Source organism: Saccoglossus kowalevskii, chromosome 9 (assembly GCF_978046115.1).
Source record: "Saccoglossus kowalevskii chromosome 9, keSacKowa6.1, whole genome shotgun sequence".
NCBI lineage: Eukaryota > Metazoa > Hemichordata > Enteropneusta > Harrimaniidae > Saccoglossus > Saccoglossus kowalevskii.
In genome coordinates this window covers 36,820,192-36,836,354 of record NC_140649.1, presented here as the reverse complement: position 1 = coordinate 36,836,354, position 16,163 = coordinate 36,820,192, and the positions used below count along the sequence as shown (strand labels likewise).

The 16,163-nt window shown below is 36.2% G+C and overlaps 1 protein-coding gene across 1 annotated transcript; it reads right to left on the bottom strand.

Moving 5' to 3' along the window:
• Nucleotides 1-37: 37 nt before the first annotated feature.
• Nucleotides 38-11,666, bottom strand: LOC100371740 (cytochrome P450 4B1-like). The gene is made up of 9 exons (XM_085503848.1): nucleotides 11,320-11,666; nucleotides 7,132-7,276; nucleotides 6,410-6,582; nucleotides 5,248-5,360; nucleotides 4,849-5,110; nucleotides 4,121-4,317; nucleotides 1,888-2,021; nucleotides 1,606-1,753; nucleotides 38-533 (listed from the first exon to the last, which is right to left on the bottom strand). Exons 1-9 carry the CDS (start codon nucleotides 11,497-11,499, stop codon nucleotides 362-364), a joined length of 1,524 nt encoding a protein of 507 aa, XP_085359974.1. The 5' UTR covers nucleotides 11,500-11,666; the 3' UTR covers nucleotides 38-361.
• Between the last annotated feature and the right edge of the window lie 4,497 nt (nucleotides 11,667-16,163).

The following is a 16,163-nucleotide window of genomic DNA, read 5'->3' as shown; positions in this document are numbered from 1 at the left end:
TGGCAGCCATTTTATTTTAATGAATGTGGTTCTGACATGCTTTGACTATACATCATACCGGCCGGTAGATATATAGATGTATTGGTTTGACAAACAAAACAAAGAAATAAGTGATAGACTCAATGCAGAGTAAATACATCAAAGAACTAAAAAATTACAACCAAATAAAGTCTAAAAAAACCCAAAATATTTGTTTACATTTATATGAACTACTAAAATATTAATGAATAGAAATTCCATTAAATGAATACACAGGATGCTACATAAAGTACATGTGCTTTAATAGAAAGTAAATGCCCTAATAAACTTGCGATAATGAGTTTGGTGTTCTTACATTTATTTTACACATCCATGATAGACATTATTTCCGTCTTTTTGTTATAAATAAAAACATGCCATTTCTTGTTTTGTAAACCATTTCTGAGATCGAATTAATTTGTTTTGTAGTGTCCACTGACAGATCAAAGTTATGCAGAATCGTTGCCATGACAATCTTCAACTCGCTCATTGCAAAGTTTTGACCAATACAATTCCTGGAATAAAAGGAATAAAATGATACTGGAAAAGTCCTCATCAGCAATTCAATGTCACTGACATATGTAATCATAAACAATGACTTCACTGAGAATAATAACCACCATTTTAAAAACACTGGTAAATATTTTGGCCACTTAAAAAATTCTGATGAATATTCTGGTCATTAAGAAAATAGTGGCCATTATAATGGCCAGAAGTGACTTTTTAAAGGGTTCTGAAGAGTGTAAAAAACAGAGTTAAAGTGAAATGAAAAATTATTATAACCTCCTCACTAACCTAAAAGCACAAATAAATATTCAAAAGTTTTGAAAATTAAAACTTTCCGAAACGCGACAGAATTTCCGAAAGTAATCCGGACGCTGTTTTAAATATATTTGCTACGATATACATATTTACATGTGTGTCGCATACGACTTATTTACCACTTCCATGTCACTGAGAATGTTCTAGAACCGTACTGTGTTTGGGTGGAATATTCTAGATTTTTCTTTAGAAACTGGTTGAATAGGTAATAGAACACTGTAGGAGGCAATAGAAGGTAATGGAACATTCTAGAAATTTGTAGTAAGTTCCAGACTCATTATGTATGCTGATGTAATGGTCTATTTATAGACAGTGTGGGTATATATAGGGTTGTTGTTCAGCACTGAGTTCAGACCGGAGATCTCGTTGAATTGTATTGGAGTTTAAGTATCTAGTTATTGGAGTAGTGGAGTTTTACCGCGTTATTGTACTTGATGTTTGCAGAGTATAATAATACCAGTACCAGTTGAAACCTCATCTGTTGGCTCCGTGTTCGTATGTTATCATCGCTGCCAGGGAAATCTTTCTGTTACTGTTGCCATTTTGGTATTTGAACCATCACACTTGTACTATACCAATTACGATAATATTACGTTGCGTGTGACAATGTGGATACATTATAAAGTGCATACGATACTATCCTACGATTACAGATTAAAATATGAAATCGTATTATATAAACATATCAGACTAGCTTATAATCTGCAATAAACCACCAAGTTTAGAAGAATAAAGAAATGACACTACCAAGTAGTTTTCAAATACCTTGGTCCAGCTGAAAATGGTACATAAGCATGTGGGGATCGATCTTTCACATTCTCAGGTAGAAATCTAGATGGATCGTACACTTCCGGATTGTCCCATACAGTGTTGTTATGATGCAGTCCATATATATTGATGGTAATTGACATACCTGAAACAAACACACAATGTGCCAACACCAACTGAATTATTTGTTTACAGTACAACATCACAGCACAATTTTATTTGCTAAAATAGCTAGTGTAAATATGTTAATTCTATAATGTGTTTTCAAACACAACTTGCCTGCGGGTAAAAATCTACCATCAGGTAAATACAATGCCTTCGTCAGACTGCGTCCAATGAATGGGACTGCTGGATTTATTCGTAAACTTTCTTTGATGCATAGCGTAAGATAGGGGAGATTATGAAGATCATCCCTTTGGAAAGATTAAAATAAAAATATGATATAATATGGAGGAATGATTAAAATGTTCATAATGTTATATTCAAATGATGAAAACAATATTAATGTTATCAATTGCAAAGTGGAAAAATCTTGCCACGAATACGACTTTCTACAGGACACTAGGGTCATGGAACACGAATACGACATTCTACAGGACACTAGGGTCATAGAACACGAATACGACTTTCTACAGGACACTAGGGTCATGGAACACGAATACGACATTCTACAGGACACTAGGGTCATAGAACACGAATACGACTTTCTACAGGACACTAGGGTCATGGAACACGAATACGACATTCTACAGGACACTAGGGTCATAGAACACGAATACGACTTTCTACAGGACACTAGGGTCATGGAACAGGAATACGACATTCTACAGGACACTAGGGTCATAGAACACGAGTACGACTTTCTACAGGACACTAGGGTCATAGAACACGAATACGACATTCTACAGGACACTAGGTCATAGAACACGAATACGACTTTCTACAGGACACTAGGGTCATAGAACACGAATACGACATTCTACAGGAAACTAGGGTCATAGAACACGAATACGACTTTCTACAGGACACTAGGGTCATGGAACAGGAATACGACATTCTACAGGACACTAGGGTCATAGAACACGAATACGACTTTCTACAGGACACTAGGGTCATAGAACACGAATACGACATTCTACAGGACACTAGGTCATAGAACACGAATACGACTTTCTACAGGACACTAGGGTCATAGAACACGAATACGACATTCTACAGGACACTAGGGTCATAGAACACGAATACGACTTTCTACAGGACACTAGGGTCATAGAACACGAATACGACATTCTACAGGACACTAGGGTCATGGAACACGAATACGACATTCTACAGGACACTAGGGTCATAGAACACGAATACGACTTTCTACAGGACACTAGGGTCATGGAACACGAATACGACATTCTACAGGACACTAGGGTCATAGAACACGAATACGACTTTCTACAGGACACTAGGGTCATGGAACAGGAATACGACATTCTTCAGGACACTAGGGTCATAGAACACGAATATGACTTTCTACAGGACACTAGGGTCATAGAACACGAATACGACATTCTACAGGACACTAGGTCATAGAACACGAATACGACTTTCTACAGGACACTAGGGTCATAGAACACGAATACGACATTCTACAGGACACTAGGGTCATAGAACACGAATACGACATTCTACAGGACACTAGGGTCATAGAACACGAATACGACTTTCTACAGGACACTAGGGTCATAGAACACGAATACGACATTCTACAGGACACTAGGGTCATAGAACACGAATACGACTTTCTACAGGACACTAGGGTCATAGAACACGAATACGACATTCTACAGGACACTAGGGTCATAGAACACGAATACGACATTCTACAGGACACTAGGGTCATAGAACACAAATACGACATTCTACAGGACACTAGGGTCATAGAACACGAATACGACTTTCTACAGGACACTAGGGTCATAGAACACGAATACGACATTCTACAGGACACTAGGGTCATAGAACACAAATACGACTTTCTACAGGACACTAGGGTCATAGAACACGAATACGACTTTCTACAGGACACTAGGGTCATAGAACACGAATACGACTTTCTACAGGACACTAGGGTCATAGAACACGAATACGACTTTCTACAGGACACTAGGGTCATGGAACACGAATATGACATTCTACAGGACACTAGGGTCATAGAACACGAATACGACTTTCTACAGGACACTAGGGTTATAGAACACGAATACGACTTTCTACAGGACACTAGGGTCATGGAACACGAATATGACATTCTACAGAACACTAGGGTCATAGAACACGAATACGACTTTCTACAGTACACTAGGGTCATAGAACACGAATACGACATTCTACAGGACACTAGGGTCATAGAGTGCTTTATTTCATTGATTTAAAATATATCATCACAACATCCAGTACCAACAATTCATTAGACACAAATATTTTTTTTAATTGCAAGCTTTAAGAGAATGTGAATCACCATTCAAGATCTTTGCTTCCCTTCTTTGAAAAATACTCATCAATTTCTTGTTGACATTTCTGCTGATATTCTGCATGTTTTGCTAGATTATACATACACCATGATATACCACTAGATGTTGTGTCGTGACCTTCAAACATAAATGTATCAACTTCATCTTGGATTTCTTTATCAGTCAAACCATTTCCGTCTTCATCCTGCATTAGAATTAAGTGAACATTGAAGAGTACTATATATACTATGATAAAGAATCCATTAATATAATAATATATTGCTTGTGTAGATTGTATTGTACATTGTCATAAAACAAGCAATTGAAAAAAATATATTGCACTCATTTTAGGTTATTTATATTTTACGCTTTGATTTGGGAATGAGGTCAATAAACCTATAGTTTCTAATAGCTCTTTTTCAAATATTATAAAATGATACTACGATATACTACAGAATTATGTACAACTTAATCATGCGATATGTTTGCAGATACCATTGTCTGATTTATAAAGCCAAAGTGAAATTTAGCCAAATTTCTCAGTCTCCCAATTTGTAAATAATTATGCTTGTTGTATGTGATTTTGTCCAGCATCAGTCACAGAGCTGCATGTGCATGTGTTCACCAAAAGAACTGTGGCATTCATATTTTGATTTAAGAAAAGTACAACAAAAGTACACAAACCGTTCAACATGATAAAAAACATTCTAAAACTGTGAAACATGAATTAATGTACCCTGGCCGAAAGAAGAATGTCTAAAAAATCGATATATTTTCTTTTATTGCTGACACCATTTTCTTTCTGGTTCAGTATTTCGTTGTGCCGTTGTTTGATTACTCTACTAGAATGGGAATGCAGAATCTTTAACGCTTTGCGCCATTTTCTACCATTGGACGATAGATGATATATCGAGTCGCTGTGATGTAATAAGTTGAGGAATCGTTTTGAAAATAGAGTCCCAGCTTGGTAAACTGACTGAGTGTAAGAATTTGAGTCTCTGAAACAAGAACAGAAATATTTTTTGTGACTTTTTTTCCAGTAATTGTTTAATGCCCACAATATAAATCATTGAAACAAAGAAATGATATGTATATTGAGTATGATGTCATTTCTATGATTGCAGAATATATTTACCCATCTTGATTCTGTGAATCGTGACTGAATATACACTTCATCAAACAGTCTAGCGTCAATAAACTGACATCATGAAATACTTCAATAGAATTGTTTTCTCCATGCCACTTACACTGGAAATAATAATTAAGTCAAAATAAAGGATTAATTTACAACATTTTGCATATACTTCCGCATTGGAAATTATATATTGATAAATGGCATTTCGCGTTTTGATCAGCCAATAGAAGAATCTTTGGAATGATGAATTTGTTGGGGGTCACACGGCAGCCACAACTCCCTGTTGACTGAAGGAAAATGGTTTATAGGTGAACTCAGGGAAATACACCAGTCTCCTTTTGAGTACATCAAAATTTTAGTCAGTCAGGAAATCCTTTGAATTTGAATCTGAATTATGTCCTTATTCTTTATGGTATCCATGAGTGTATTTCTACTCTACCAAGTATGTTGCTGATGTTGTGTTTAAGAAAACAAGACGGCTGATGCACTAATTTAGTGATGGAAAAGTCGGGTTTTTGTTCCAACCAATATGTCATTGGCAGGTCAGGTATAAATTACAGGTAGATTAATGTTGCAGCTGGCGCACACGTGATAATAAAATAAATATGATATTTACTATATGGGGGTTGCCATCTTGAATGCAGCATAAAACTAAATAAGAGACAAGTTGTGAAACGCGTTTTTCAGATTCCTACAAATCAGGACAAAAATACCAATCTTCCACAGAAATACGATCCATTGGGATAATATTAAGCCAGCCGATAACAAAATTAGGCCAAATTCGTCGTTATTGTGTGGAAAAATCCCTTAAATACGAACACCTAATTACACAAGGAACATAGAACACTTTCCTGGGGTATTTGAAACCAAAAATTATCATTCCAGCTCAGCAGCCAATCAGCAACGGCCTTACTGTCAGATGACAATTTTGGTTTCAAATACCCCAGGAAAGTGTGGCCTCAAACAGTGCATCAGACTGAGGATTTTTCTGTTGGCTGATGAAGCCCACTTTACTATTAATATAATTTCCAAAGCTAAATTAAGAATGAGACTAGCAGTTCCACAGTAATAAACACAATTCATGTTCGTTACAAACAATCTGAACCTTATTATGATTGCCTAACCAATCTTTAAACTATTAAATACAAATAAAACAACGTACCACTAATGCTTTGGAGCATTCATTGAATATCTTTGCATATGGTTTCAGTACATCGAAATGGAATCCCGGAGTGAGCAGTTTACGGTTTCGAAACCATTTACTTCCTTTGCTTAATAACAACCCATCACCTAACCATGGTTTCAGCATGTCATATGCCATTTTGTCTTTCGGCTCTATGCGAGAATAAATTGTGTTCATTTTGTGGGGTTATGGTTCCTAACCAGGCTTGGTAAACTAATCAATCACAAGAAACGTATGTATAAATAATAAGCATATAGCATAGTTCATGACGTCAATACAGTATATCCACTGATATACCGGGGACCTTACAAGAAAGTTTGTAATACATAAACAGAAATGATACACGCGTTAAACACAACAATGCGATAAAGACTCGTCTGGTACTAAAATAGTTGCACGTCCTATTTATAGTCTTGTTAGGATACTGAACCCTAGGCGGGAATGTTAACATTACAGAACTACGTAATAAAGTGATGTTTTCTAACATGTTTGCACTTATGTCATGGTTTTTATAGACATGGTTTAAAATAAAAAAAATTGTGTGTATATCAAATATGTAAAAAAAATCCCCGAACACAGTACATTTGTATTTAAGAAAACTGCTATATTGAAATAATAAATGTTTTCAAATGATAATGATCAAAATGCTTAACACGACACATTTAGTTACACACACATGTATCAGATTGATATAATTGTACCTGATGTTGACAGAATAGCTTTCATTGTCATAGGGTGAGTCACCATATAGGTTACATCAAAGGGACCAATCCAAATGGGGTATCCATACTTATGTTTTGATGCCCATATTGCATGTCGATCAAGAGATTCTTGTCTTTCGTTGTGCTATGATAAATTAGAAGAGTATCTTATCTTAATAGTGAAAAAAAGTTTCTTTTTAAGTGTAATTTTCACTACCTATATGTGGTAGTTTATGGTGAGCGTTTTAGTGAATAGGTAGACCCGACAAAACATTAGTTGTCATAGATTGTATATAAACATATAATTAAACTAGTAGCTTCGCGGTGAGTGGCTTTCGCGGTAATTGGGTTTCGTATCTGGAGGGTTTCGCGGGGAGTAGAGCTTTGTCTCAGTAACTGGACCTTTCATCCTTGTTGAGAATTAATGTTTTATGTTCCTTCAACAACTGGCACTATTCTGGGAATACCATCCTGGCAGGAGTTCCAAAATAAGACCCATACTCTGATAATGCCATAAGCTGAAATATCCAAGAACCAACACATACCAGAAATATCAAATGTGAATATTCGTGGTGTATTTTAATTCGAATCGGACCGGAAGTGGGGATTTGTTAGTACTCTAAATAACATATTGGCGATCCGCTCAGCTAGGATTGCCCTCAAAATTGCCCTTGTGTGTGTGTGTGAGAGATTTCCACAGTTTTCACGTATTAATTCTTCTGTGATTTTTTTGGCTTGGCCGTTTTCGCTTTAACTTGGCAGGCAGGCAGGTCACACCTTCACCCTAGTTATTAGGAAAAATCTGGAAAAAAATTGGCCCACCGTTGCCATAGCAACAGCCAAAAAAAAAACGATTTTTGAATAGCTTCGCGCAAAATGTATCTCCTCCAAATTTAGAATAAAACACATCAGACCTCAGACATTGCTCATTCTACTCAGCTTGAGTGTGGGCAAACATTGACTGTTTTTGTTTTGTATATTTTCATTACCGAGAAAATTGACCTAAAACACAGTCCCTCTATCACTGATAGAGGGACTGTGCCTAAAAGTTGGGGTAACTTTTCACTTCACCAGCAACGGCTTTTAACTCCTCCGTGATTGTTTTCGCTCGACCGATTTTGTTCATATTCACCACTGCCAAAAACTGATTTTTGAATATATTAGTCCCAAATGTATTATCTCCTACCAGTCTTGTAATAGCAGTGTTCAAATGATCATGCTTTTTATTTTGGCTACGTTGCGCACTGGCAAGAGACCACCGGCGTCGACATTGTTACACTGTATCAACGTAATCCCAACGTAAGTTTGAACTTTGAATGAACTGTGAATGCTGCCTTCAATCTCGAAAATACTATCGAAAACGGTTGGAAATAATAAATGTAACAGCAGAATACGCCCTAGTATTAAACTAAGTGACTTTTAATGAGTGAGTGTTTTGTTTTTTTGCGAACTTAGTATACGGTGCCCGGTTTTAGTTATAAACCGACGTTAGCTTCACGCTCATGTCCTACAATGGCAACAGCCAAAAACATGTTGATTGTTTTTGAGCGGAGCAGATCGCCAACCAGCCTACCGGTTTGTTTTAGTATAAGCTAGTAACAACTTGTCAATAATTATGAAATGATTTGTAAGCATAAGATTGTTATGTGAACTTCGTTCATTATTAATGGAATACTGTGCGATGACGCTATTTTCAGGGCCTAACTTATTATTTATTTAACTTTTTGACCTAACTTTTTATTTATTTAAATTACATTATTACGAAAATAAAAACAATTGATTAAAGCTTACGAAAATATCCCTTGCCGACCCTCTGTTCTATATTCACCCAAAACAACAACGAACCTAAAACAAAAGTAACCTCGGATCTAAACGACCTGCGTCTAATCGAGTCTTATCTCCCTTGCGTTTCTGATCGAGATAAGGTCGGGCCAATGTACCATGATTGTTTGATTATCATCAGTTCAACCAAGCTGTTAGATAGGTTGTTTATTAGAGGTGACCGGGAACCAAAATTTGGGACGTGAATCCCTCCGGTGACGAAAACGGTGTCTTTTTACGGTGACCAAGGGATGAAGGACTTTTTACCTCGTCGATAGCGACCCAACAGACACGCAGTGATCAGTGAAGCCTCAAATGACACTCACCTTTATGAATTTCCCGTCTTTGTTAGTTTTCGGGCCCAGGAGATTTTATAAATTTATAGTAGTGAAATATGTTGTATTTTTTACCTACCTACTTATTGAATTCTTTCTTTGAAAACATGTTTAGGCAGAAAATTGGGAAACTTTCTTATGGGACATACTTAAATGTTTTGTAAATGTAAAGTTACACCAAAAATATTGCACAGTGACACAATTTGTATTACTTGATTATAGATTCCTGGGGAACAAATATTAGTGCTGTAATTCACACTGGTGGGGGAATAGGTGACAAATTTAAAGTTAAAAACGTTTTCAAACGTGAATTTAACGACGAACGTTTGTGAAACGAATCAATGTTCTGGTTATCTCTGGTGCGACTGCAGTCTTTGGAAAAAACTTGAGGGACTCTAAATAGCAATTTAATGCACGTGAATTTCCCAACAAAAGTTTAAATGTTTTAGTTGTCTGTGGTGTGGCACTGGTGTGGAAAGCTGTCGAATAAAAGGAGGACAACCTTCAAACGCATTGTTATGATAATTTGATTCTCGGCATGTTAGTTGACAAAAAAATGAAAGATTTCTTGAATTTTCTCAGCGATATCTACGTGAATTTGAACCAAAATGTTATCCGCAAGACTCAGAATACGACTGTGACAGCCACTGAAACGCAATTGAAGGCAAATAAACACGTCAAGCAAAAAAGACTTTTGTGATTCCTGGCGTAAAATGAAAGCACATACCATTTTGACTCTTGAGGGGAACAGAAATCAGTTGATTTGAGGGTGTTACAATAAGCAAGGGAGTAAATCGTTTTTATGCTACAAAAAAATGCAGACCTTGAACGTACTTTTTTTTAAGGTTCATTTGTTGCAAGTTACAGAGCACAAACCTAAGTGGCGGTCCTTCAGCAAATAATGAAGCATAATTACCTCCATGTATGAAGCAACGGCATTTTCGATGTTGATATCGCGAAACTCACCCTTTTTACGCAAACTGGGAAGTTCGAATTACTAAACAAAGTACAGGACGACGAATATAAAATATCCAAGAATCAACACATACCAAAAATTATATCTCAAAAGTGAATATTCGTGGTGTATTTTAAGTCTAACCGGACCATAAGTGAAAATTTGTTAGTATTCTAAATATCCAAACATATTTTAGTATAAGGTAGTAACTACATAGAAAGGTGGTCCAGTGCCCTCCCATTGATATGCAAATGCCTGCAGGTAATGATATGAAAATTGACTTAGTGGCCTTGGGAGGACACTGGCCAACTACAACTAAACACACAGACTAAAGTCCCCAAAGAAGTTATTCGACCCTGAACACGGTACACGCGTCAAATAACTAAATAACACCTCTTTTACGTGTTTTTGTTACTTCAGCTTTGGGGGGGGGGGGGGGTTATACGTTAGTACAAATGTACAATATAATGAAATGTGAATTTTCCCTAAATGGTGCTTGTCACTGACGCCGAGTTGGGGCATTAATTAAAGTGAGGTATTCCGCTGACAGGAAGCCGACCACATTCGGTTCCAAATGAATGTAACTGCTATCATTGGGGCATCATTATTAATTGATTTACAGGTGTGTGTTGTTTGTTTTGTGCAGTCCGAACTTTTTGATGGTTTGATGACCGAAATCACATTAACAACCACGATAAGTAATTGGGTTGAGATTGGTGGTGGGAATTCCCAAGCCAGTTTATAAAATTGTGAACAAATATTTTCGTAAATAACAATTAACGCGAAAGGCGTTTTCTTATTAGTATGTATCATTTATGCATATAATTACATATCTCATATACTTTGTATCATTTTGATTATACATGGTATCCCCAGATTAACACCGGTTGTTAATGACTCCAGTGAAAAGAAAAGACAAGTTTCTGTCACTAACCGCGAAAGCCACTAATCGCGAAGCTACTGGTCTAGCAGTAAAAAATGTGTTACGTTACCTACTTAACACACAGGGCGGCAGTCGTCGCGCCGTGTCCTGTTCGATATGGGACTCATAGCGACGTATACAGCGCTTTAACTTACCAAATGTAGATGTCCGAACAGCCAATGTCGTGGCTCCCCAGGAAAATCTGTCAAAGCCTTCTCTAGCCATCTTCTATATCTAAACCACGAAACAACAACAGCTATAACTTTAACAACGCATATGGCAACCAACGCCAGTACAAACGTAAACAAATACGAGACACTATTAAAGATATCCATGATGTCCGATCAACGCAGCTCAGACCGTACTGAACTGATGACCTAGGGGGGGGGGGGTACTGCTGAAATCACTGAACTGTGTTTTCAGCCGCCACCGCTGAGTCGCCCTAACTGTCCAACTGACAGGCTTTATAAATCGCTTGGCTGTCACGCAACTAATCACTGGCTGTCATCCAACAAAAAATCGACGATCCAAAAATACTTTAATAGTACATGTGTACCTGCAAACCACGCCCTCCGAGTCCAATGTCACGAAGTTACGCCCACTGACCCGACGTGACCCATTGAATTGATCTGCAGGTCGGCGGCCCCTCAGTCAACACCGACAGCGCTTGCTGTGGCGATACACAGAACAGAAATACATGACATGGTATTCCAAGAAATATAACTATGAAACGACAACAAACTAATGAAAGACAAAATAGACGAATGTGGCAATGTCCCCGGCGACGCATTGAGCTCTTTTTTTTAGCTCTATGGGTGACGTGTCTTAAAGCGCAATTGCGAATAGAGATCTAACAGACTTACGGGAGGTGCTTGGACATTCAAAAGGTAAACATCAGTAGTGAGGGAAAACAATATTTTCAATTAAACAATATTTCTGTTTATTATTGTTAATATAATCTGGAATCTTATGTTCGGTACGTAGTTTACTCTAATGCTTGCCTCAAACATGGCTTTCCAATATTTTTTAAAGATATATTTGCAAAATACATTTTTAACGAAACCAAAATCAGCCGATCCACTTAGGGAATTATTCAAGTCATTCCTCAGCTCCTGAGAGCGAGGTTATTTGTAGATATGTTGGCGATCGCCGCTGTGTCTGCGGAAGTACTATGGGAGATTGCATGATGGGAGTGAAAAGTTTTTTGATCAGTAAGATAATTTTAGAAAAGTGAAAACTTGAGTGACTGTGAAATAAAGGTTGGTTTTAAATATAAAATATCATGGATGAAATAATGAAAGGAAATTGAACGGGTATGAAAATAAATGTGGCAAGAATGCAAGGTCAGGTTCCGGGGGTCAAAATACGTCACAATACATCCATCATCATCCATCGGCTGTCAACAACTATGGATGCGGTAAAAGTCTTGATTTGCAGTTTGCGTGAATGGCCGGGAAAAATCATGCCAATTCTGTGCTTCAGTAACAGTATTTGCTGCTTTTTTGTGCAATGGAAATTAATTCAAGAAATGCTGTCAAAGGATATTTCCTTCTAGTAAACAAAACAACCCTGGGACGTTTATCTTGAGAAATTGAGAAGACGAAAATCTCTTGGGACAGTCGTTGTTGTGAAACAATGGACATACTTCTCCAGGGTATCAAGGGTAGTTTTGATTATTAAAAAAGGGAAACTGCTGCTTTATGGAAAAGCAAAAAAATGTCAATGTCATTCACCACAGTAATTCTAAATCGATGTTGGTTTTAATTGGTGTTCTCTGGTGTAGAAGTAATAACATTACGATGTTTTTGAGTTTAATAGTAAATTAATAATATTAAGAAATTAATAGTAAATGGTAGACTCCCTTTTGAATAACATCAACCAGTATAACCTGATTGACAACAATGAAATTCTAACAACAAGGCAATTAGGACAAATTAATGAAAATATACAAACATCATTTATATCAACTTGGAAAAGTGAATTACAAAACGACAATCAATCAAACCAAAATGAAATATAAATAAATTAAGAACATACAGAGAATTAAAAAACAATTTTGCTTTTGAAACCTACCTTGTTACCCTGCAAAATATTGAGACTGACAGGAATACCCTTTGCTAATGATAGATATGTAACCTTTGTGATCAGAATCAAGTAGAAGATGAATATCATGCATAAGTTTTACCCCGATAGAAATGTCTTATTTGAAATGGCAAAAACCAAAATTTGTCACCAAAGACACAATTCATAGCCTTGCTAAACAACAGTGATCTAACACTCCCTGTAGCAAGGTGTCTAAAGAAGTGTTTTGAAATAAGACAGCAACCCCAGTGACAATTTTCGTTCACAGTTAAGTTTTGCATTTTTTCTATCTTTTTATTGTATGATAATTTAGTCTTAATATTTTCTTTCTCTGTTACAGTAATGTATTAGCTTAGTTTTTTGTATGTTTTTATTTTATATTATTTATTTAATTTTTTAACCTATCCTTCTTAAACATTTGTAGCCATTGCCAATCCCTTCGGGGAATGTGTAAGTGTTAATAAAATTAATATTATTTAATTAATGACCCCGCACATTATTGATTGGCCTTGGCTAATTGAAGCGGTTTTTAAATGGGCGACTCCATAGAAGTATTCGCCGTGACTCAAGACTTTTCATTCGGGTTAATACAACGCTTACATGTTACTGTCAGGAAGGTGTAATGTCTTGTTTGTATTTGCACAATGTGAAAGTAGGGTTTATTGTCAAAATGTACTAGTGTATGGGTTGTATGCATATTGAACTATACAAAATTTTAATTATGTCATCAAACTGTACGTTTTGACGACTCGTATGCAATTGTAAGATTATATTTCTGATATACTCGAAGTGAATCTCAGCACTGTGCTTTTTTATAAATGTTGTGGTTCGGTTAATAATTTCCTGGAAACTGTGCAGAAAATCACAGACTTTCATTATTTTTTGTTCATAGTCTTTCTAAATTTCAGTTTTTATTGTTCATAATTATTGACAGCAATAACACTTGTTTTCTGTTGTGAAACCATTTCCAGTTATTATGATTGTGTACATAACAGCTTTCCCCCACACAATAAGACATGTATGAATATGTGCGAGTATGTTTGTTGGGTTAATATGCCACTTCTTTATATCCCACAATGTCCGGTAATTCTAACTAACTACTATTTCGCAAATTTGCGTAGCCTTGCTTCTACTTCCATATTGTCCTTCACAGTGAAGGTTAATGCAGATATATTGTAAATTACACAGAGGTAACATTACAATACATTTCCCTTTACATTCCCTTGTATTACATAACAGTCTTTGAGCTGAGGCAGTTATGGTTCTAAAACCATCACCAGTTCTCTTGTTAATAAATGGATTCGTGTTAATAATTACGCTTCACATTTTTACTATGCACATTATAGTACAACCCACATAAATATGCGATCAATTGCCCCAATCTAGTTTTTCATATAATGTTCTGGTTTTGATATCAGGGTTTGGGCCAAGAAAGCTTCAAAGTGTAAAGATGTTAGAAATTAGTCACACGTCATGATCTGTTGTGGGCGAGTGTGGGATGTCATTCAACTTGTGTGTCATGTTCGTACTGTGAATGTTGTCAAGTTCGTAATGTCATAATTCACAACTGATTTAAATGGGCTTGAAGATCGGGTGGGTGTGGCCGCAGACATGTTTAGCACATAATCATTGAACTGCAGCAGCAACAGTTCAATAAAATGCAGATAGTGTGCGATGAAATATAACCGGCATTCATTCTGAAATGCATATAAGAGAATAGTTACAATATTAGATAAGTATGGCATAAACGTTTAGATTTTCTTTTTTTTTTTGGGGGGGGGGTTTTGTTCTTCAACACATGCAGTATTAAACTAATACATTTCAGTTTAAGGCAGTTTTTTTCGGTTTTTATATGAATTTATACGGCTTTACATAGATTCTTAATGAGTTTATTATATTCAAGAATGTTATCTGTAGATGTATGTGCATTATATCTTCTATATGTATATACAGTGACACGTATTCAGAGTCTTGTTGATTGCACAATCGCAATTAACTATACTCTGGTCCAAAGTGTGGCTATATATCTGTACACCCACACTATCGAGTGAGTGTTTCTATGACTCATTAACTGGCCAAGTCTATTTTTCCCGAAGGTTTGAGACTCACCCACAAAACGGAGACAACAAATATTGGACGTGATAATGAGTTATACAAATTGCTTCCGTTTGTACGAAATGCAGACTGTCAAATATATTTGTTCGTTCAATATCCGCATGTTTATCACACGCATGACGTGGGTATGGTCATAGTATGGCGTCATACATGGGCAGATAAAAAATAATGTGACGTCACTAAACAGAAGTTTTTATATTGTACCCGGTACAAGTATGTTGTGTACAGCTTTTGGATTGCTGAATAGTTCGAAGAGTGCGGAATAAAAAAAAGCAAAGTCTATGTATTTGCAAACTCATGAAAGGACTTTGTGAAATATTAGTCCGTCTTTTTAAATACTTGATTGATTTTATGAAGGATTCTAACAGAACTCTGGCAGTAATCACACGTGTCTGCTGACTTCAAATAAATAGGAGATTATATCTAAATATATTTACAATGTTTTTCTGCTTTGGAAGTATGTTTTGTTTTCAATATATGCGTATTTTAGCAGACACGACTTTGTGAAGAACGTTGTTCTATGTATAATCACCAAATTCGTACATCTTATTTATTATCTTACTTGAATTGCAGTGTCAATATATATCTACGGATAATATTGCCATTTACACGCGTTAAGCAATTGTAGGATTTTTAACGGTGGTAGTATTACAACATGGCATTATTCAACGATCCCTTATGGGCACTCATTATACGTGATTGAGTCATGTTAGTTAGTACTAATTCTAAAGAGCAGTTAATGAGAGATATATTTACAACTAAAAAGTTTTATAGGCGCCACGGTAAAAGAAATAAGTATTCA

Bases quoted from the DNA above. Each gene is read 5' to 3' on its own strand.
- LOC100371740 (XM_085503848.1), bottom strand. From the start codon at position 11,499: ATGGATATCTTTAATAGTGTCTCGTATTTGTTTACGTTTGTACTGGCG. The intron at 4,318-4,848 runs GTACATTAATTC...ATTCTAATGCAG, and splicing joins ACATTCTTCTTTCGGCCAGG to GATGAAGACGGAAATGGTTT. The intron at 1,754-1,887 runs GCAAGTTGTGTT...TGTTTGTTTCAG, and splicing joins TGGTAGATTTTTACCCGCAG to GTATGTCAATTACCATCAAT.